Source organism: Oreochromis aureus, linkage group 16 (genome assembly GCF_013358895.1).
Source record: "Oreochromis aureus strain Israel breed Guangdong linkage group 16, ZZ_aureus, whole genome shotgun sequence".
Classification (NCBI taxonomy): Eukaryota; Metazoa; Chordata; class Actinopteri; order Cichliformes; family Cichlidae; genus Oreochromis; species Oreochromis aureus.
The window spans coordinates 22,826,526-22,849,530 of NC_052957.1; the positions used below are offsets into that span (position 1 = coordinate 22,826,526).

At 41.4% G+C, this 23,005-nt stretch overlaps 1 protein-coding gene across 12 annotated transcripts in view; it reads left to right on the forward strand.

The window, feature by feature from the left end:
- mycbp2 (MYC binding protein 2) overlaps positions 1–23,005 on the forward strand; it is a 62,097-nt gene that overhangs the window by 12,610 nt on the left and 26,482 nt on the right. For 8 of the 12 annotated variants that reach the window (XM_031734500.2, XM_039600221.1, XM_031734502.2 and 5 more), the window contains exons 5-41: positions 21–217; positions 1,302–1,544; positions 1,904–1,975; positions 2,564–2,660; positions 2,757–2,830; positions 5,485–5,623; positions 5,840–5,916; positions 7,137–7,341; positions 7,442–7,606; positions 7,750–7,908; positions 8,042–8,246; positions 8,387–8,532; positions 11,061–11,171; positions 11,554–11,658; positions 13,384–13,503; positions 13,635–13,716; positions 13,963–14,080; positions 14,240–14,598; positions 14,739–14,911; positions 15,395–15,520; positions 15,718–15,845; positions 16,117–16,208; positions 16,336–16,470; positions 16,601–16,684; positions 16,797–16,893; positions 16,992–17,184; positions 17,458–17,732; positions 17,905–18,126; positions 18,311–18,502; positions 19,571–19,777; positions 19,900–20,037; positions 20,531–20,709; positions 20,795–20,937; positions 21,027–21,127; positions 21,226–21,444; positions 21,547–21,769; positions 22,849–22,967. In XM_031734500.2, the coding sequence (XP_031590360.2) occupies positions 21–217; positions 1,302–1,544; positions 1,904–1,975; positions 2,564–2,660; positions 2,757–2,830; positions 5,485–5,623; positions 5,840–5,916; positions 7,137–7,341; positions 7,442–7,606; positions 7,750–7,908; positions 8,042–8,246; positions 8,387–8,532; positions 11,061–11,171; positions 11,554–11,658; positions 13,384–13,503; positions 13,635–13,716; positions 13,963–14,080; positions 14,240–14,598; positions 14,739–14,911; positions 15,395–15,520; positions 15,718–15,845; positions 16,117–16,208; positions 16,336–16,470; positions 16,601–16,684; positions 16,797–16,893; positions 16,992–17,184; positions 17,458–17,732; positions 17,905–18,126; positions 18,311–18,502; positions 19,571–19,777; positions 19,900–20,037; positions 20,531–20,709; positions 20,795–20,937; positions 21,027–21,127; positions 21,226–21,444; positions 21,547–21,769; positions 22,849–22,967 (5,720 nt within the window). The remainder of the gene's footprint in view (positions 1–20; positions 218–1,301; positions 1,545–1,903; positions 1,976–2,563; positions 2,661–2,756; positions 2,831–5,484; positions 5,624–5,839; positions 5,917–7,136; positions 7,342–7,441; positions 7,607–7,749; positions 7,909–8,041; positions 8,247–8,386; positions 8,533–11,060; positions 11,172–11,553; positions 11,659–13,383; positions 13,504–13,634; positions 13,717–13,962; positions 14,081–14,239; positions 14,599–14,738; positions 14,912–15,394; positions 15,521–15,717; positions 15,846–16,116; positions 16,209–16,335; positions 16,471–16,600; positions 16,685–16,796; positions 16,894–16,991; positions 17,185–17,457; positions 17,733–17,904; positions 18,127–18,310; positions 18,503–19,570; positions 19,778–19,899; positions 20,038–20,530; positions 20,710–20,794; positions 20,938–21,026; positions 21,128–21,225; positions 21,445–21,546; positions 21,770–22,848; positions 22,968–23,005) is intronic. The other 4 variants (XM_039600220.1, XM_039600227.1, XM_039600223.1 and 1 more) reach the window with 3 other exon arrangements.

The following is a 23,005-nucleotide window of genomic DNA, read 5'->3' on the forward strand; positions in this document are numbered from 1 at the left end:
CATTTGTTTTGCTTTGCCAGAGTCTCTTTTCCAGTTGTTGTTGGAGACCACGGTCCGGAGCACAGGACCCAATGACCCAACGGGGCAGGCCATCACTGCGCTGTCCTGTGCCTGCCTCTTCAGTCTGGTGGTGGCCTGGGGAGACACGGGGAAGATCCTCCAGGCAGTCTCTGCCATCCTCACAAATAATGGTAGTCATGCCTGCCAGACAATACAGGTAAGCAACCAATTCAAACAAATTTGACTTATTGTACACGTGTGTCTTAACTCTTTTTACATGTCTGGGATTCATTTTCAAAATCAAAGACAATGTAATAAGAGTGTCAGTCCACTCTATTCTTTGTACTTTTTTGTTATGCCTTTCTAGAACAAGTATCTTCTGAGATTTCACAATATTTTGTCATGATTACCTGTTTAAATCTCAGTCATATGTCTTGGGCGCAGACATTTATGTGATCCTCTTTGGTTAAGCACAAGCTGGAAACTGTTGAATGTGATATTTTCAGTTTCTAAACATTTTCCACCAGAACATGTAACCCTTCTCTCATGTGCTCAGGTTTCTCTCCATATTGGCAAACATGTTTTTGATCGCCAAAGTGCATATTGAAGTGGATAAAGTAACCTGGCTCCATGCGTTTCTCAGTGCAGGGAGACTCAGGGCAGTGTCTGGGCAGCACAAATTGAGTTTTGGAAAATGTCAGGCTGCTCTGATCTCCTGTTTGATTATTTTACCCTGACTGCATTCTTCCACCAATTAGCTGTTCTTCTGTTTGCTTCTGTCCATAGCTTGTTCTCTCCTTCCTGTCTCTCTGTCTTTTGCACTGTTTTTTTTATTTCCTCTGCTCTATACCAAGCTGTTCTTTCAATTTCTTTGCCAAGTTGAACAGCAAGTACTAATAAGTGAAAAGGGTTTGTGAATGAAAACATACTTATCCTTTTCCTGCATTTGGATGCAATTTCCACATGTGATTGAGGCATAGAGGGATTTGTAGGCTCACACATTTTATCCTATATAAACACTGGGCTGTGTTTGTTTTTGTTTTTTCCCCTCTTTGCTTATCTTTTATGTATTAACTGGATTATGAATCATCACAATGGCAGGCAGGCTTTTTGAGAAATGTGGGTCTGCGCCTGTCTATGTTCTGTTTCTTTTTTTTCTTTTGTGTTTGTTTGCTTTTGTGTTAACAGCAAGATCAGAAGTATGTGTAATGGCTGCCATGGGAGATTGTGTGAAAATGCCACAGACAAAAAATGTACAGGAAACTGCAAGTTTTCCTCCTTGTCTTTCTAAATCTCTCCAGGTTCCCACCATACTGAACGCGTTACAGAGGAGTGTACAGGCTGTACTGGTGGGAAAGATTCAGATCCAGGATTGGTTTGGAAATGGCATCAAACGTGCAGCCTTGATGAACAAGTGGGTCCTGAAGGAGGTGACCATTGATGAAGATGAGCGCTGCCTTCTGCAGACTGATGGTTCCTTCCTGTACTTGCTCTGCAAGGATGGACTCTACAAAGTGGGCTCTGGATACAGCGGCACTGTCAGGGTGCGTAGCAAAAGCTGCATATCAGCTTTGTGCAGTTATATTGCTTGAATTTTTCAGAAGCTTTTTGCACTGTCAGAAAATGACTGATGAGGTGCATGTACATACGAGTAGCTCTATAGCTGATAAACTGAGACCGCATATAAAATCTGAAGTTTTTTCGTACACTGGATCATTTGATAAAAATATATGTTCAAATTGAAAAGCTATTGGGGATTTAGGTGAGCTCGGCATCCTAAAGTTGCAAGTTTTTCTTCCAACTTGGTTACGGCAGTGCTTTAAAAGTGAAAGTTCATGTTCACTTTTTGTTTTGTTTGACTTTATTTGTTTTTGTCTTCTCGTGTGTATTCAATTCCCCACAGGGCCACGTGTACAACTCCACGTCTCGAATCAGAAATCGAAAGGAGAAAAGATCCTGGCTGGGCTTTGCTCAGGTAAATAATGGAAATATTGACATTTACATTTTTTTTTCTTGCATTTTGGAGAGAGAGAGAGAGAGAGAGAGAGAGAGAGAGAGAGAGGAGCGATCGATCTATCTAGAGGGCGAGCGATCGATCTAGAGGGCGAGCGATCGATCTAGAGGGCGAGCGATCGATCTAGAGGGCGAGCGATCGATCTAGAGGGCGAGCGATCGATCTAGAGGGCGAGCGATCGATCTAGAGGGCGAGCGATCGATCTAGAGGGCGAGCGATCGATCTAGAGAGAGAGCGATCGATCTAGAGAGAGAGCGATCGATCTAGAGGGCGAGCGATCGATCTAGAGAGAGAGCGATCGATCTAGAGAGAGAGCGATCGATCTAGAGAGAGAGCGATCGATCTAGAGAGGCGAGAGAGAGAGAGATCGATCTAGAGAGGCGAGAGAGAGAGAGATCGATCTATCTATCTAGAAAGAGAGAGAGAGATCGATCTAGAGAGGGAGAGAGAGAGAGAGATGTATCTAGAGAGAGATGTGTGTGTATATACATACACATACAGTTGGAGCTACTCATTGACTTCATTGATCATCTGTTGTTTTGTCTTCAGGGGTATTTGTTGTATCGGGACACAAGTAACCACAGTATGTCGGCCCTGAAGATCAACCCTGAGACTCTGGAGCACGAGGGAACGGTTGCAATGCCAGGTGATTTATTGGCTTGTATTTAAACACCTCAATTAGGCATCAAATTTTCAGTGAACAAACTGTCAGGTATATTAACCATCGCATTGAATTTTGCAGGTCAGCATTCAGATGGACAGAACATCATCTTCACTGATGGAGAATACATTAACCAGATTGCAGCCTGCAAAGATGTAAGTTTAATGTTCCTGCTAAAGCCCATCAGTATTCAGTATTACAGTAACACACTTCATCTTTTTTAGACTCTTAGACGAATGTGGTGAACTTAAAAACTGAAACTGATTCAGTATGCAAAATCGAGACCTCTCCTACATGTTTAACTAAACCCTGAAGAAGCTAGCTGTGCATCTGTACTGCTGAGTCTGCTGTAAACACAGGGGAGAGAGCTGGCTTTATTATGCACTCACTTGCTTTTTTATTCTAATGAAATTGTAGTTTTGAATTTTGAATTAGGATAGTTGCAAATTTCTTCACATTAATATAAATATATAAGCAAGGTAAAAGGCTTTCGGTGCAGGAAGCTTTCTGGTTTCCAGTTGTAGTTTGCTTATAGTCCATGGTCAATCGACAAATCATGTTTGAACAGGCTTAGATTGTCTGCACGTGAACCATTTACATGGCAAGCCAGAGAGGCAACGTATTTCGCCTAAATGCAGTTGTGAAATCATCTGTCAATCACTGGTTTAGCTTTAAGCCTTTGAAATTTATCTGCTTTCATTAACGGTGACTGGCAGATGGAACAGGAAGTCTTGCCCTACTCATCTGATGACTACACAGGAAGCATCAATGTTGACAACAGAAGCAACTGCTGGATTTATGACCCTGCATTTATAGCCATTTGCATTTTGCTTTTAGGCTCTGCAGAAAGGAGGATTAAGGAATTCAACCAATGCAGAGGCCAGCAGTGATGATGGTATTTGTAGGCTGACTGAAAATTAGTTGAAAAATTTGCAAACAGCACAACAGCATTGTTCGCTATGACGTGCGATCAGATATAAAGAATGCATTAAGAGAAGCAAAAAAACTGGCTGCTGTGGACGGTATATGTTGTTTGGTTTGCTCTGCATAGCATCTATGCATTACCAGTGCAGTACCATGCTTGGACCTTGAAGTTCCCAGATTCAAAAAACAAGTCACTGACTCGCTCAGAGAAGCACTTTTTCCATTAGTACCTACTTGGGTCGGCTCAGTGAGTTTTCCATTGCAACTGAGTTCTACCTAATGTGCGCGGGGTCGTTATAACAACACGGCCAAGCATCACGCAACATCATTTGTATGCGACACAAAAGCGTACGTCCAGGCAATGTTAGATGTGCTGATCAGTCTGTTGACGTCACATTTTTGGATCGCTAAAAAAGCACCTGGTACCAGATATTACCACTTAATGGAAAACCTTAAAAACTGTGTCAGTCCGGACCAAGCCAATCCAAGTAGATACAAATGGAAAAAGGGCTATACAGAGAATTGTTTTGCTTCTCTTTTGAATTGTCAAACTTGAATTGAATGGGGAAAGATGGCCACTTCATGCCAGCTGGTGGTTATTCTCATTGTGACAAATAATTTTTAATTGCACTTGTGCAATGACATCCTTACCTTCTTAACAGTGCTATCTGTTTAGTTTCCTTTTGTTAGTTAAAACGAGGTTAACTTTTCAACTTGACTGGACCAGTGAAGCATCTGTCCCTCCCTCACTCCAAAAAGACTCTCAGCTGATCACCAGCTGTGCCGTACAGGGGTCCAGCTGTGTCTATGTGTGTTGTGTATATGTGGGTGTGGCAGTGAGGCAAATGGCACCACATGTGGGTATTCTCTGGAGAGCTTAATCTCTCAAGCAGTTATCTGCATAAGCACTCTGTAATGTGAGTGGGGGAGGGGAGTCTCTGAAATCCATATATCTGCCATTGCAGCAAGGCTGTTTCTACACTAATCAAAGGGGGTGGAGTACTGCATGGGGCTCAGAAGCTATATGCATTTATAGTGATCAGCCAGCAGCTTAAACCACCTATAGTTGGAGTTTAATGATTTGAGGCCCATGTGCTCTGCTCTGTGGAAATTAAAGCACTTTAGATGAGTCTGTCATTATCACCACGCAGTGAAAACCAGAATAGTCCCACGTCCCAGCCTTCATCCCTCAGTTATATCCCTGTTATCTTATAATTATTTCCTTGGGGTCTTCCCATTTTTACAGTTTTCTTTTCTTTTCTTTAAATCGTCACAGCCATAGTCTTAACATACAGTGTGTATGCCATCAATCAGCGTGATCAATCAGCGTGTCACACCCTACACCATGCTATTAATATTGTCACCGCAGGGGTTTTCAGTACTTCTATCCACTAATTTATATATAAAACACAATTCTGAGTTGATTAATAAGAAGAAACTGTGAAGAATGGACTAGATTTTTGGCACCTGAAACTTTTTGGTTTCTGTTTTAGTCCAAAATCTGTTGCCTTTGTTTGAGAGGGCTTTGGCTGCATACATGTAAACAGCTATCATGAAGAGCAAAAGAGTGACTGAATGTGCTTAAATATACACAATGATGAGCAGATGGAGACCGAAGCTTTGGGCTGGATGGCCACACTGAAAGCCCCCAAAATATTGTCCGTTACCCCCAGAGGCTAAGTCAGCAGACTAGCTAATAAGTTGTAATGAATGAGTAATTGATGTCTTGATGCAGTTCATTAGTTAATCACTTGGGGTGTGACCCATTGTAATGATTGGAGCAGGGATGCATTTTCTTTAAACAGAAGTGTCCTTTGTTAAATGGACCGTACGTGACACTGTTGCAGTGTTGTGCCATGAAGCTAAGCTGTGTTCTTTCCTGCAGGATGGTTTTGTAGTACGGATCTATACTATGAGTTCAGACCCGGCCCTGCAGCAGGAACTGCAGCTTAAGCTGGCAAGGAAATGTCTGCACGCTTGTGGCATCTCTCTTTTTGACCTCGAGAAGGATCTGCACATCATCAGTAAGTGATGCAAAACACAGATAATATATATAATAAAGCCTCACATGCTTTTGTATACCTACTGAAAGCATTTTGCAGTATACTTGTGTTTGCAAGGTTGCAAATGTGTCCAAAATTGCTCACAACTTAATGGGATTTTTAAAAAAAAATGGTGCGCAGTACTTCCAATCCTGTCCCCTTGTGCTTTTGGCTCTAAATACTATGTTCTTCTCTCAGGCACAGGCTTTGATGAAGAGGCAGCATTGCTTGGAGCAGGCAGGGAGTTTGCTCTGATGAAAACTGCCTCGGGAAAGGTGAGACTGGTGGCGTGTCTGAAATGTTTAACAAAAATGAATGTTGGAACAGCTTCAGCTGCTGAGCTTGAGAGCTTTTGTCTTGCCAATGACAGACCAGGCACTTTGAAGGGTGAACCTGTGGTGGGGGAAGGACTCAGTAGTGTTTCTGCTTGTTTGACTGCATTAAGCCCATCGTACAATTTAACATTCCTGCAGTTTATAACATCTGTACATAGTTAGCCTCAGTCAGATTTTCCAACATCAAGCTGCACAAAAGCCTAATAAGACAGACCTTTATGTTTAGGAAATGTTTTCTAGCCATCTTAGCTAAATTGTCTTTAAATAATACAAAATTACAGAGTTGTTTTTATGTCTTAATGTCTGCCTTTTTTGTGCTCTCAGAACACAGCCTTTATTAGTGGTTATAGGCAGGCTGAGCTACAAAACTTCTGAACTGGCGTTCCTGTATTTCAGCCAGCTATGCAGTGAGTCTCGCCCTACAGTACAATGTCAGCAACTTCAGGGAGGCACAACAAGGCAGACTGGAAGAGAAGCTTCCTATAGTTTTTGAATTTATATAAGAGTAGAATCAACAGGTGTTATCAAAAATGTCGATACAAGTAATTAAGGGTTCAAAGGTTTACAATACTCTCTTGTATAATAAGATGAGAATGCTAACTATGAATGTGGTTTGGGGTGTGTGATTGTTTGTGCCTTTTTATTTTTTATTTTTTGTAGGTGTGGCACAGTGTGCTGCTCTTCTGCAGTAGATAGCAGTCCAGGGTAGTTCTGTGTTACACATTCCTTTGTCTGTGTAGAGGCCTAAACTCACAATGCATTTTATCTGCATATTACCCAGAGTGGATGGGCACAATGGGAGCAGATGAATTTTATCCATAAGAAAGTATGAGCATTTAACTCATGACCCAGATTGGGTATGCTTAATGCATGCTACTGTTCTCTCAAATGCTGGAGGTAGTGGAGTTGTTTCCAAAGTGAGTGCCGGATAATTTGAGTCATAAAAATTCTTTTGCATACCACACCACACTTTGTACATATATGACTAAAAGCTCTTGTATTTGAATTGGCAGCATACACACAAACAAACTTCAGTCTAAGATCCTCAGACTAACATTTTGTAATCCTACTTTTTTTTTTTTTTTTTTTTTTTTTTAAACCCAAACTGTTTTCAATCTTTTTGCATGTGTTTAAATTAGTCTCCTTGTGTTTTATTTTAGATCTACTACACAGGAAAATACCAGAGTCTGGGTATAAAACAGGGTGGCCCATCAGCAGGGAAATGGGTGGAATTGCCCGTTACGAAATCTCCGAAGATTGTCCAGTTCTCAGTCGGCCATGATGGCTCTCATGCGCTGCTAGTGGCTGAAGATGGAAGTGTGTTCTTCACAGGCTCTGCCAGCAAAGGGGAAGATGGAGAATCTAGTGAGATGACTATTTGCAAACATTCACCTTGTTAAAACCGGAATAAAAGCCAACTTGGCTGAGAGGCTAAATGTGATGTCTGATGTGTTCTTTTTTTCAGCTAAAAGTCGCCGACAGCCCAAGCCGTACAAGCCCAAGAAGATGATCAAACTGGAGACCAAGACAGCCGTGTACACAGCATGCAACAATGGCAGCAGCAGCATTGTCACCAAGGATGGAGAACTCTACATGTTTGGCAAAGATGCTATATACAGTGACAGCACCTGTGAGTTGACAGAAATGGAGCATAGATATTTCAACATTTCCTTGTCTGGTCTAATCAACGCTCTACAACAATTAAAATTTGTGTCCACAAGAATTGCTCATTCTCGAAAACATTTATTTTCAATACTACTTTCCTCTCTACAGGTCAGGTGACAGACCTCAAAGGTCATTTTGTAACTCAGGTTGCCATGGGTAAGGCTCACACATGTGTTCTGACCAAAAACGGTGAAGTGTGGACGTTTGGGGTGAATAACAAAGGCCAGTGTGGTAGAGACACCGGAGCCATGAGCCAGGCAGGAAAAGGTGAGAAGATGGACAAACACACACAGACAGATAAACATAATAAAATCACTCAATTTGAGTTTTTCATTTATGTGCTCTTTTAAATTCTGATCGATCTGATGATTTTCTTTGTTTGTGGACATATCTGTTGTAGCATTTGGTGTTGAGAACATGGCCACAGCCATGGATGAGGACCTAGAGGATGAGTTGGAGGAGAAGGAAGAGAAGAGCATGATGTGCCAGCCAGGCATGCACAAGTGGAAATTGGACCAGTGCATGGTTTGCACAGTGTGTGGAGACTGCACTGGCTACGGTGCCAGTTGTGTCAGTAGTGGACGACCAGACAGAGTGCCGGGAGGGTAAGAGACTTATAATGTCAGGACAGCATCTGTGTTCTTAGGAACCAAAAACATACTCATGACTGATGGGATCTTTTTAACAGCATAAAAAAAAAAAAAAGCGATATGAATATCTGTTTTGTTTGTTTATTTTGAACCAGTATCTGTGGCTGTGGATCTGGAGAGTCTGGCTGCTCAGCGTGCGGCTGTTGCAAAGCCTGTGCCAGGGAGCTCGATGGTCAGGAGGCCAGGCAGAGAGGCATCTTTGACGCTGTGAAGGAGATGATTCCATTGGACCTGTTGTTAGGTATGCTAAATGATATCTTCCAGCATATTACTTAAAGCCCAGATTTTAATCGTGTTGGCGCAGTGACAAATGCAAGGAGCTAGCCAAAGAACTGCCCATGCTATTTTGGTTCAGGTGAGTGTAAAAGTGCAAAAGCAGTGGGGAGTAAAATACGCAAGTAAGGATTAAAAAAAGCACTCTCAGCATGCCACATATCTCACTGTTCTGAAATTGCTCTGCCAGTCACAGTGAGAAATCAAGAAACGGCATTTCCAAGAAGTCATTGTGTCATCTGCATGGTTTACACCTGCATTTGGGAGAGCAACAGTGACACGCAGGATTGTTAAGCTGCAGGATATAACATTTCCTGCATAAACAGGAGAACACTAAGTTACATAGTCTGCTGAGAGTAGAGGTATATGTGGTTATTCTGTGGCATCCAGTGGTGGTAAATACAGAGGATGGCGGTGCATAACAGCACTACCCTCTGGTCTGGCAGTTCTAAATTAGAGGCTGCAATTCTGTCAACATAACAGAAGTGAGTACACGCCTGTGCAGTGTTGCTAAAGTATCAAACGATTCACTTTGCAGTAAATGCTTTACAGTAAGGTTGTTCTTCCTTTTTTATGAAACAAAAGGTTCAACTTTTTAGAATGATGGCTTTTCACAGCTCTTTGCACAAAATTTCTGGAAAGAAAAATCTGCTCTTCAGAGACAAATAGTTTTAGCTGCTCTTTTCTAGAGTGGTTATGTTGCTCCATTTTTCTCTTTAAGACTCCCCAAAGGTGTTCTGTTGGATTCGAGTGAGGCGAGATAGTTTCTCAGCTCATAGTTTCTCCTCTTGTGTGGTTTTGGCAGTGTGCTTCGAATTGTTGTTATGCTGGAAGGGTTCTGGAGACCGGGTGCTATCTTGTCAGCCAGTATTTTAGTATATCCACAGGCATTTATGGTTGCCATCTATAAATGTTCTCTCCCCAAGACCTTTAGCTGTCATGATGCCCCTTATTATCACACTCCCACCTCACTGCTTCGCTGCTGGTCATTGCATTGACTGTTGTAGTTGTGGTCTCATCTGAGCTGAGCAGATTTATCTTGGTGTCATCTGACTGAAGAATGTGTGCTCTCAATAGACATCACATTTCTTTTCTTGTTCTTTAGCAAAGTTTAATCTTGTAGTTTTTTTGTCAAACAGCAAGGAGCTTGTTTTTATTTTTTCTCTACTTTGACACCATCCATAGAGCCTGATATTATGCAGTGTTCTCGCATTGTTCTCTTTCTCTCTTGATGACCAGAGTTACAATCCATAGTGTCCACTCTCAGTGGATGACCACTGCTTCTTCTCATTAGTGATATTATTGCTTTGGTTTAGCTGCTGTCATCAGTCTTCCTGTATTGTGCAGTAGCTTTATTTGTTTGTTTGTTTTTTAATGCTTCTGGTTACTTTTCGAGTAATAATGCAAACACAGATAAAGCCCATAAATCCCAAACTGAGAAAGATCCAGTGTGCGCAGGTCTGTGTATTTTGATGATTATGCAGTTGGGTTTAGTGGACATCACAAGTGTACTCAGTTTTGTTGTTGTTGTTTCTACTTTAGGATCAGTATTAATAATAAAGACGTTCCTTTTGGTTTTTAAGAGAGGAAGCACTCCATTTGCCAACTTAGAAATAGTGCTATTTATAATTTGATATACATTTAAATAACTTGAGATTGAAGTGATTCATGTGTAGTCACTTCTGTTCTGTTCATTCTATGTCTGTAGTACCAAGTCTCAGCCATTTTAATAAGAAGATGATCAAAGAGTACAAATCAGTCATAGATTAAAGTGCAGATAAATGGGAATCCTGCTTTAATCACATTATCACATCCTAATTTAAGCACATCGGCATATTGGAGAGTGATAATTTATTTATATCACAAATAAGCATTTCCTGCTGTCATCATTGTGCACACTTTCTCCAAATCTGTGCAAAGTATGAAATCAGATACATTGTCCATCATTAAACAACTCTCCATCTTAAAGGTCAGGGAAATGTAAAACAACTGGAGTGCTACTTGCGCTGGTTGTTGCGCCTTCATGAAAATATGCTCTTCTTTTATCCTTTATGCTCTGTCCTTCATGCAGTATATCCATCTTGGCTTAAACACCACCTGCATTGTTTACATTTCACTTAAAGCTGCAAAGACTGACAAATCATATGCATGTTAAAATCTTAATGCACATATATGATGTGACTGTAGCACCTATATGTTTAGCTGCACATACCTGAGAAAGATTGTCCAGGACTTAATGTAAGCACTGTATGCTGAGCTTATGAAGGCATGGTGCTTATGCTACATGTCATAATGTTTGTTGCATTTGCTTGAATACATCGCGCACTTGTCACTCATCCTTGGTTATAATCCTTGTGTCGTGCAGAGTCGTTGCTTCTCCATCATGTCTCTCCATCATTCATTGATGTGTCTTGTTTTGTTCCGCCCTGCTTTGCCTTCCCTCCTCCTCCTGCATCCTGTCTGGGCTGGCTGTATCTGCGGCCTTTTTGTTTTCAGCTGTGCCTGTCCCTCCCCCTCCAGGAGTCAACATCGAGGAGCACATTCAGATCCGCCAGGAGGAGAAACGACAGAGGATCAATCGCCGGCATAGGTTGGAGGAGGGAAGAGGTATGATTCAGAGCTAAGGAACTAACTTTAATGAAGAAGTGTTTGTTTTGGGATGTAGAAAGGACACATTTCTGTGATAGACATTTCAACACAGGAGAGACTATGGAGATGGATGTAACAAATAGGCGTAACTGTATGTCCATCCTTTTTTTTTTTTTTTTTTTTTTATAAAAAAAAAAAAATCAAGTTTCAGGTTACTTACAGGTGCTGTTGTGAGCTTGGGTGTCGTGCCTTGGTGACTTCCCCCTTGCTTGTGTCTCTCTATTTTTATTTTTTTTTTACATTTTTTAGCATATGTGTATGGTTGTGGTGTAGTATTATCATGTGTTGTTTCCCATTTGTGAGCATTGTGCATGCATGTGAAAGTTTCTTTCTCCCCCAGGCCCCCTTGTTTTTCCCGGTCCCATTTTTATGAACCAGCGTGAGCAGGCCCTAGCCAGAATAAGACCCCTTCAGGCACTAAGGCATAAACGGGACAAGCACAAAGGTACTGCGGTCTTCACTAACTCAACGGGTGCAGAGACACCCCTTTGACTTATCTCCCAATCTGGCTGTCCCGCCCACCTCCTCTCACTCTTTGAAGGCAGGACTCTTGTATCTTCACCAGGTCTCACGGTACCAAAACATGTAGCCAGCTGGAAACGAGGGCTCACTGAGATGCACTGGGGAAAAGCAACCGTGGTGTATTTAGATTGCGTTAAACACCTAAGAGGCTGATTATTTGAATTAAATTATTTTTTTTTATTGATTTTTATTATTTAAACATAGAAAAAGGATTGAGGTCCAATGAAAATTTGGTCTTCTAATTTCTTTTCGGGTTTATGAAGTTTTCATCCATGGAGTATGATGCAGTTAATAAGACGAAGGTAGAAAGCTATGTCCTTGCCTAACTGGATTTACTGTCACCCCCATAGCAAACAGATAAAACTACTGCATTACAAGCAGGAGACACTGGGGAGAGTAAGCTTTGACAGTTGGCAAGTTTGGCACATTTTAAATGTGAAACATTTTGTGGAAATGGCTTCGATGTGTCATTTTAACATTAATCTTTGTTTGGGCACTCATCAGCAAGTGTTGAAATTGTTAAGACATTGATCAAATCAGTAGAATATGGCCATATATTTGTAGTTTTCTTTTGTGTGGATTTTTTTTATTTTATTTTTTCGAATAAAACATCTCTTTCCTTTGGAAAAACAACTGGTGGATATGAAGATGGATCCTTGCTTTTTTTTTTTTCCCTCGTCTAACCAGCATAATCATGGAGGACAGAGAACATAATATAATGTGACTGTTAAATACCTGTTGAACCTTTTTTTTCCTTCTTTTTTTTAAAAGAAAAATCTCATTTGGCTACAAAAATGTCAAATATATGACTTTGTGTGCAGATATAAAGCAAAAAATTATGATGATATGTGCCATCTAAAGACATCAGAAGCATAACTTGTTCTAATGTCCCACTGGCACTAATCACTCAGTGGTTTATTAGTCTGTTTCGAGTCTGTTTTGCTTTGATGTTTGATGTACATTTGTAAGTGTAGGTCATTTAGGTTGCATCTAATAAGCATTTTTCTTCATGGTTTTCACAGGCATTACGGTTGTGCCTGGTTTTGACCTCTAAAACTGCTTTCATGTGCTTAAGATGTCATTTTAGGAGCACTTCTGTTTATTCTCTAATATTAAGTGTAGTGACAATGAACTAATTTCTTAACCCTTCTAATTTTGGGGCCATGAGCCAGTCAATATTTATTTTGGTCCAAAAAAAACAAGAATCCAGAATATAGTCTTAGTCACTGTATTCACTGTAATGCATGGCACTCCTCTATCCCAACCTCCTCCTGTCACACACCACAGCTGTGACCTCCTGCAGGGCTCAGGGTAAACCAGACTTCCTGTTCCTCATAAGAGACAAAAAAAAAAAAAAACCCTCCATTTTTTTTGAACTGTTGGCAAGCTATAACAGAACTGGTTATCAAAAGCCTTTGTTATGACGGTGTGTCACTCCTTGCTTTGTTTCTCAGCATGTTTTTTCCCTTTTCTCCCTTTTTTTTCTTTTTTTCTTTTCTCCTTTCGTTTTTTTTAAGACCTCTTTTCCCTCCAGCTCTGTTTTTTCGAGGATTGTGCAGAGGCTTCCACCTCAGCGGTCTAAAGCTGCTACTAAACTTCACTCTCTGTTCTGTGCTCAAATGTGCTGACTTCAGTGTTTGCCTTATAGATGGTAGCAGTGAGCGTGGGGAGAAGGATGCTAGCAAAATTACAACCTACCCCCCAGGGGCTGTGAGATTTGACTGTGAACTGCGAGCGGTTCAGGTCAGCTGCGGTTTTCACCACTCAGGTGGGTACTTTTCCCTCATGGCAGTCACTAGGTTAGATTTGCCTTGGTAATTCTAGAAGTTGTTTAAAGCAACTAGTAAGAGTACGGAAATATTAAAGTAATAATGTGACATTCGTCATGTTGATTTACAGTGGTGCTTATGGAGAATGGAGATGTCTACACGTTTGGGTATGGTCAGCACGGGCAGCTCGGACATGGGGACGTCAACTCCAGGTATTCTTGTCGGATGACCTTGTTTTTTCTTTAATGTGTATGTATGTTCAAGTAAAAGTAATTATTTGTTAGCCATAGAATCGTTTCTGAAATTATCCCTGTATATTCTAGTATTATTTAAACATTAAATAATTATAGCAGAACAGACAAATGTCATGGGTATTAAGAGGGAAAACTACATTACCAAGCATACATTAACTGCAGTTTTGTGGACACACTTATTCATTTAATTTTTTTCCCTGCTAGGGGCTCTCCAACTCTGGTGCAGGCTCTTCCTGGTCCGAGTGTGCAGGTGACAGCAGGCAGTAACCACACAGCTGTTCTCCTCATGGATGGGCAGGTCTTCACATTTGGCAGCTTCTCGGTGAGTAAACGGAGTCTGTTGCAATTCTACAGTAATGCAAAAGTAATCTTTTAAAACAAATGTAACCTTTGCTTTGATCTGTCACGATTGCTTTTGCAAGGGCTGCAGATTTCTTTTGCACTTTGTTTCTGAAACTTAACACTCTCCTTGCTTTTTCAGAAAGGGCAGCTTGGTCGGCCGATCCTGGACATGCCCTACTGGAATGCCAAGCCATCTCCTATGCCCAATATCGGTGCCAAATATGGACGAAAAGCTACGTGGATCGGAGCCAGTGGGGACCAGACATTCTTGCGGATCGATGAGGCTCTTATCAACTCCCATGTCCTAGCTACTTCAGAGATCTTTGCCAGCAAACACATCATTGGCCTCGTGCCCTCCTCTGTGTCTGAGCCACCACCATTTAAATGCTTGCTTATCAACAAAATGGATGGAAGCTGCAGAACCTTCAATGACTCTGAGCAGGAGGACCTGCAAGGATTTGGCCTGTGTCTGGACCCAGTGTATGATGTTATATGGAGGTCAGTGTGAGGTCTATGCTTATGTTAACCAAGGGATAAGCTGGATTCCATCTCAACTCTTTGTTGCACTTTCAGTAGTACAGAAATATTTCTAATTCCTTGCATGTTTAATCCTTGTCATTATTTCCTCCTGCTTCTAGGTTCTTGCCAGCCACCAGAGAGATGTGGTGTTACAATGCAGTGATAGCTGATGCCAGGATGCCCTCTGCAACAGATCTGCAGGCTCGCTGTAGCATCCTTAGTCCAGAGCTTGCATTGCCGTCAGGATCACACGCAACCACCACTCGCTCTCATGGAGCCCTACACATCCTTGGTAATGCTTTACACTAGGCATTTACAGTGTCAAATTGCTTATGGGCCTTATGATCTTTTTGTAATTACCTTTTATTAAATCATTGACTTAACTTCTCTGATGGGGCTTTAGCTTAGTCTGTGTAGCTCCCGGGTGTTTCAAGTTTTAGCTGCTGTTCATTCAGCAATATCATCCAATGTGAAAGACCGGTTGTTAAAAAATTGGACTTAATTTCATGCTTTTATAGAAATGTATTCTGTATATAACTGTGGGAATCCCATTAGGAAGTTATTTTTCTGGCTTTTTGTTTTTCCTTCTTTTTATGAGTGAACTGTTATTGTTAGCTTTTCATGGGAGACTGTAGTATCATCTTTTAATCAGTTCAAGAGAAAACTGATTTGACCTCAGTCAACCAAATTATGTGATTGCAAGAATGCTGTGACCACTTTTGCTGATTGTCATTTATTAGTAAGATGAATTATGCTGTTTTTTTTCCCCACTTAGGTTGCTTGGATACACTGGCTGCCATGCAGGAACTGAAAATGGGTGTAGCCAGCGCTGAGGAAGAAACCCAGGCAGTGATGAAGGTCTATTCCAAGGAGGACTACAGTGTTGTGAACCGCTTTGAGAGTTAGTTCTTGTTCTAACTCTCAAAATAATGACTAAAAGAGACAGGACTTGCATTGACTGATTGAGTTGATCTCATCAATATATCAAACTAGGCAACTGCTTAATCTGTAACATTCAGTGAAATAAAATTCCATGGAAAGTAAGTTATCATCTTTGTGACCTTCATAGCCTGACTGTTTCCTTATGCGATGTTGCAGGTCACGGTGGTGGTTGGGGTTACTCGGCCCACTCTGTGGAGGCCATCCGTTTCTGTGCCGACGCAGACATCCTGCTGGGTGGGCTGGGCCTGTTCGGGGGACGAGGGGAGTACACTGCCAAAATCAAGGTGTGCAGTCCCTTGAAATATTTTTACAAAAAATTGCTTTAATTGCATGGATGTGCAAGTTTTTGAAAACCATAAGTCAAAACAAGGTTACGTAGGATTTTGAAATTAATACCACAGGTGTATCTGTGGTATTAAAAAAAAAATAAATAAAAATACTGCCCGTACTAACCCTTAGACAGGGGTCTAAGGGTTAGTACGGGCAGTATTTTTTTTTTTTTTTTTTTTTTTTTAAATTTATATAATATATTAATCAATTTCTGTTGTTGTGCAGCTGTTTGAGCTTGGCCCTGATGGTGGTGACCATGAGACAGATGGTGATCTGCTGGCTGAGACTGATGTACTGGCTTATGACTGTGCTGCCAGGTATAGTTAATGTATTTGTGTGTATTTTTTAAAGTGGTTTTAGCACTTAGTCTTGTGGCCATTTTAGTAAAGAAAACATTGCAGAATCATTTTAAATGGCTGTAACTGATGGTAATCTTATTTTTAGGGAGAAATATGCAATGATGTTTGATGAGCCGGTGCTGCTGCAGCTTGGCTGGTGGTATGTGGCGTGGGCCCGAGTGTCTGGTCCCAGCAGTGACTGTGGCTCCCATGGGCAGGCTACCATCACTACTGATGATGGGTAAAACTGATTTACAGTCACTATGATAAATCAGTAGAGCTGATGGTTTATTTTTCTATTTGTTACATTTGTTTACATTGCTCGTGTTGATTTTTCATGTGTCATGATTTGTGTTTTTCCTCCCATTTAGTGTGGTCTTTCAGTTCAAAAGCTCAAAGAAGTCAAATAATGGCACAGATGTCAATGCAGGTCAGATACCTCAGCTACTTTACAGGCAAGTACTCTCATTTTGTTAAAAGTGGTGCATGTTTTTTGGGGGGTTTGTTTTATTTTTTGGTGCCTGTCTAATAAATAAGCTTTATTCTCTTTTCATATTTTAATGTTAGGCTTCCTTCAAATGATGGCAATGCATCTAAAGGCAAACAGCAAACCAGTGAACCAGTCCATATCCTTAAACGCTCATTTGCTCGTACAGTCTCAGTGGTGAGTACTGTCAAAGTGTCTCTCTGCAAGTTATGTAACTCTCTTAACAGGTCACTTGTTAAAAAATATTTTTTTAATGCTGTGTCATCTCATTGTAGGAGTGTTTTGAGTCTTTGCTGAGTATCCTTCACTGGAGCTGGACCACCTTGGTTTTGGGTGTGGAGGAACTGCGAGGGCTGAAGGGTTTCCAGTACACAGCCACCCTGCTCGACCTTGAGAGGCTCCGCTTTGTTGGCACGTGCTGCCTCCGCCTGCTCAGGGTCTACATCTGTGAGATTTTTCCCATTGCAGGTAGGAACACAAAGCACTTTATCACTGACAGTATGATGACTGATAGATGGACGACGAAGTCTTTCTTTGGAACAACAAAAGAGTCTTATTCAAACTGTTACTATACATTAAACCAATTATTATATAGTATGTACATAGATTTATATTTATAAAGCAATTAAAAAGTTAGAAGACAATCAGTGATTGTGATATTTTTCTTTCTTAAAAAGTGCATTTTAGTTAAACTATGTGTCTTCTGATTGCATCTCTTCTTTTCTCGTGTTTGATTTCTAGCCAGCACCAAGGCTGTGGTGGAGGAGTCGAGCAAGCTGGCAGAGTGCGTAGGAAAGACACGCAGTCTGCTGAAGAAGATCCTGTCAGAAGGCATGGACAACTGCCTGACCAAGCTGGACAATGACCCACAAGGCTACTTGTCTCAGCCTCTTACTTTGCTGGAAGCCGTGCTGCAGGAGTGCCACAACACCTTCACCGCCTGCTTCCACTCGTTCTATCCAACCCCGGCTCTGCAGTGGGCCTGCCTGTGTGATCTGCTCAACTGCCTGGACCAAGTATGATGATTTCATACAGCTTGTTGACACATTAAAAAAAAATCTGTTAGTTTTAGATGACATTTTACTGTACTTTCATTATTCAAACCCTTTTCTACCTAACAATGTTCAGATGAAGGTTAAAAGAGGGGAAAAAAATCTGACCTTCACCTTTATTTTTGCTGTATTTCAGGATATCGCTGAGGCTAATTTCCGTACATCCAGCAGCCGTCTCCTGGCAGCCGTAATGTCAGCTCTTTGTAACACATCGGTCAAGCTGACATCCATCCTGCCCATTGCTTATGATGGGGAGGTGCTGCTACGTTCACTGGTCAAACAAGTCAGCACAGAGAATGACTCGGCCCTTGCTCACCGCTTCCCCCTGCTGGTGGCCCATATGGAGAAACTCAGCCATGTGAGTTTTTGGCACTGCGTTGGTGTTTAGTTGTTTATAGATACAGTCAGTGGACCAGAACATGTTTGATAAGTTGAGATAACTACATTTGAACACTATCACATTCTCATCCAAATATCTAGATGGCCTATAAAAGAAATCAAAACAATCATATTAAGTTAGTAATATTGCTTTCACCTTTTAGACGGAGGAGAACCTGATGGGCATGACCAGTTTCCGGGAAGTACTAGAGAAGATGCTGGTGATTGTGGTGCTGCCTGTGAGGAAGAGTTTGAGGAGGGAGGTTGAACTGTTCTCACCACATTTGGTCTCCAACACCTGCGGCCTGCTGGCCTCCATCGTTTCTGAGCTCACCGCCTCTGCCCTGGGCTCTGAGGTAACTTAACGTGCTCTAGTAGCCATTCACCCATCCCCCACTGTACACCTGCATGTGGGGCCACTGTTTTGGCTTTAAGCTTTGGTCCTTGTGTCCTCTTGCAAAGCCCCGCTCGCATTACCAGAAATTTCATCTGTATGTGCTTATTGTTCTGGGGTTAGACAAAGCAACCTTTTTGATCACATTGATTTGTAGTTTTCAAAGGGCTTGGATTTGATTTGCATCCCAGTCACTACAGTTCAGCCAACGTTTGAAAAGAAATGTCACTCATGCATTTTCTCATTCTTTTTCTTTTGTCCTGTCTCGTGCCATATTCTTCATATTCTCAAGGCTCTATTGTTGTTGAAGTAATTTCTCTCAGTGACAGACACTGTGTCCTTACTGCAGCTTAAAAAAAACAGAGAGCTCAGAGCTTTTCTGTATTGTTTTTACAGCATGCTGAGTCATTAAGTGTGAGTGGCAGACATCTGTTGGCCTCCCTCTTTCACACTCTTCATTTAATTATCATCACACTCTTTTTATACTCGTGTACTGCAGTCATGACTCTTTAGCTTTGTTGCCATAGTAACGTTATTTGACAACTGCCCTCAACGACTCCTTTTTTTTTTTTTTTTTTTTTTTTTTTTTTCTTACCCTCTCCCCCCAAGTCTGTTGTCACGGAAACTACTCTTCCTCCCCAGAGTACCTGGATAGGTCCCTCTGCAGCTGTGTCTGGTTCTCAGTAGTCACAGGCTGATATAAATAGTAGTTACCTAATGCATACCAAGCATGAAATGGTTTTATTTCACTTTCACTTATTTTTTTCTGTGAATGCCTTTTGTATGTTTTAGCAACCTTTAAATTATTTACCTTTTCCAGCCATCATTTACACAGTGTCTGGACATTTGGAGGGTTTCGGTCATTTTACACTTTATTATGAGTATTGCTACCTAGTGTATTGCTACCTAAAATCATGGATTGTGATTTTGTATATTTAAAAAAAAAAAAGACATTTAGTGTCTTTCTATTTCTCTTCAAGTGTCGTCAGGTGTGTTTGGCTATATTTCTTAGTATTTCATCCTTTATTAGGTTGATGGGCTGAACTCGCTCCACTCAGTGAAAGCATCTCCGAACCGCTTCACCAAAACAAGCCAGGGCCGCAGTTGGAACACAGGCAATGGCTCGCCGGATGCCATCTGTCTGACAGTGGATAAGCCAGGCGTTGTGCTTGTGGGTGTCTGCGTATATGGAGGAGGGGGCATCCATGAGTATGAGCTAGAGGTGCTGGCTGATGATGTAAGTGACTGAAGATGTATTTTTTTTTTTTTTTTTTGATTTGTTTTGTGGTGCTGCTGAACTAGTTTCCAGTCAGTTTAATTATTTATTCTTGTGAATCTTTTTGTTCCCTCGACCTTCAGGCGCAGACAGAGCACCCAGGGGACTCTGCGCATTCTCACAGGTGGACATCTCTGGAGCTGGTGAAGGGCACATACAGCACTGACGATTCCCCCAGTGATATTGCTGAAATTCGCCTGGATAAGGCTGTGCCACTTAAGGTACATAAGCGGTATACGACCTGGTACATAAATGTGTTTGGCCCAAGTAACAAATTTCCTCTTTGTGACTGCTCTTTACGGGGTGAATTTTTTTTATATATTGATCTGTTTAACTTATGGTAAGCTTAAATATAATGTAATGCCTAGCTGTCTCCGAGGCTAATTAAAGTCACTAAACTAGACCTCTCAGCTGCGTTTCTGGCGTTAGTGCCTTTATGAGTGTTTTTAAGGCAGATATCTGACAGATGATATGGCTTGTGGTGCAGCTAATTGTATTTGAAACATTAGCGTGATACACCCATATACTCTAAAGAAGGCCTTTTGCTTGCCAAGCTAGCTGATAAATTGGCACTGTATGCTCAAAAAAGGAGAGATAAAGAGGTGTCAACATGCAAAATGCCAAACTCAAGAATTTAAAAGGACTGTAGAGATTTTTATACACAGTCTATAGTTAAAAAGCAAATATTTATTTAATAAATTTACCGTGTTGCAGGAGGGGGTGAAGTATGCAGTGCGATTACGAAACTACGGTAGCCGGACGGCTAATGGGGACGGAGGGATGACCACAGTGCAGTGCTCCGATGGTGTGTCCTTCACCTTCAGCACCTGCAGCTTGAGTAGCAATGGGACCAACCAGACCAGAGGACAGATCCCGCAGATTCTCTATTACAGGTATGCATAAAGCTAGCGTCTTCTAATTGCTTGTATCAAAAGTTGTTTTGGTTTTTTTCCTGACTTAAGTGTCTCATTGTTGAAGGAGTGAGTATGATGGGGACCTCCAGTCTCAGCTGCTGAGCAAAGCCAATGAGGAAGACAAAAACTGTAGCAGAGCTCTGTCTGTGGTTAGTGCTGTGGTTAGAGCTGCAAAGGATCTCCTTCACAGGGCATTTGCTGTTGATGGTAAGCACAGTAAACTTTACACAGCTATTACAAAAGCACTGGTTGCTTGTATCTCGGTCTTTCTTCATTTTGTCCTTTCTTGTCTCCAGTGGATGATATTCCCGAGCTTTTAAGCTCTTCTAGCCTGTTCTCTATGCTCCTGCCCCTCATCCTGGCCTACATAGGTCCCGTGGCTGCATCTGTACCAAAGGTATGAGTTCACACTCAGATGGTTTACCTGCCTTCTTAAAATACCATATTTCTCTCTGGTGTAGCACTGCGGCTAACTGCTTGTTCTTTCACATCCAGGCTGCTGTTGAGGTCTTTGGTTTGGTTCAAGAGCTGCTGCCTGCTGTCTCTGCCCTGAACCAAAAATACGCCCCACCCACCTTTAACCCAAACCAATCCACAGACAGCACTACTGGCAACCAGCCTGAACAGGGCCTCTCCGCTTGTACCACCTCTAACCATTATGCAGTAATTGAGAGTGACCACCCTTACAAACAAGCTGGAGTCACTCAGTACAGGGTAAGGCATCTCTTGCCATACTTACTGGTTGTAAAATGTGTTAAGAGAAAATTCTAGAATTTAATCTGTAACTGATTTCCCTTGTGCTTCACCATGATTCAGGTATCATTCCCGGACTGTGTCCGCTGGACCACCATTGAGTTTGATCCACAGTGTGGCACTGCACAACCAGAGGACGTCCTGCGTCTGCTAATCCCAAGCCGAACACTCCACTTGTCTAACCTGGGTGCCAAACCCTTGATCCACGACACCATCAACACCTGGACTGAGCTCAAAAAGTTCTCAGGCTCAACAGGCTGGCCAACCACTGTCCTCGTGCTGCCAGGTGAAAACAAACAAGCAAACCAACTTAAAAAAACCCCCAACAAAACAGCAGGATAGCAAGTTGACATTTATTGGACAATAAGCTACAACAGTGTTATTGAATCCCAATAAACCCCAATGTTTCTAAACCAAGAGACTTAGAAGAGCCAATATACACTAGTGGAGTCAAGGGGAAACTCTCAACTAAACTAATGACCACCGCATTTTGGTGAACCTTAGGGTGTAATACAGAAATGTACAATAGACACAGATGTTTATATAACATATAAATAGTGTTATTATTTATATTACAATTATTAGTACCTTTTGGTAGACACAACCTTTGACAGCTTTTGTTTTCTAATCTTATTTCATTTTAACATATTTAAAGCAAGTTTGGCTGATGAATGATGTTAAAAATTTAAACTGGTCAGATTATATATGACCAATATTTTTTCATTTAACAAAACTAAAGCAATCAGTTATGAACATTATTGAATTGGTAACAAAAGTTATGCATCTATCCTTTATGACTGACATAATATTTCATCGCCAGTGACCTTTGTTCAAAACTCATGTGGTGTATCAGCCTCTGTGCTACAATGGTATTATTCTTTGCAGGATTATTATATTTCTGCCATCATAAGTCTTTAGTGGTTAATGAACTTCCTCAAGGCAGCGGAGGGAAATATTGCCCTGGGTGGTGTGTTACTTTCGACAGAAGGGAACTCCGGGCTGGAAGACACCTAAAAAAAACTTGTGACCACACAGGCAATGCATATTCTGTAGGAGGACCAGTATTCTTTGTTTACTGTGAGAGCTCTAGCAGCATTTTTAATGAAATGTGTTGTATACTTAAGTATGAGCTCTGATTGAGTAGTGACAACATTCTTAATCCAACACATGTTCATGCAAGCCAGCTGCAGCTCGTTGATGATAATTGTCGGCATCCTTTGTGTACTTTATTCTACTTAATGATGCTTCACTGAGCCACCTGCCACAGCAGGCAGCCATTAGTTTACCAATTATTGTTTTTACAGAGCTCTGCCTAACTGTCTCGGGTTAGATGCATTACTGTGTATTTCTGCTCTCTGTTTCCAGGAAATGAAGTGCTCTTTTCACTTGAAACAGCCTCAGATTATGTGAAAGATGAGAAAGCCTGCTTCTACGGCTTTAAGTGTGTGGCTGTAGGATATGAATTCAACCCCGGTCCTGATGAGGTACAGATGCTTTTCAGTGAATTGTGCCACCCACTGGT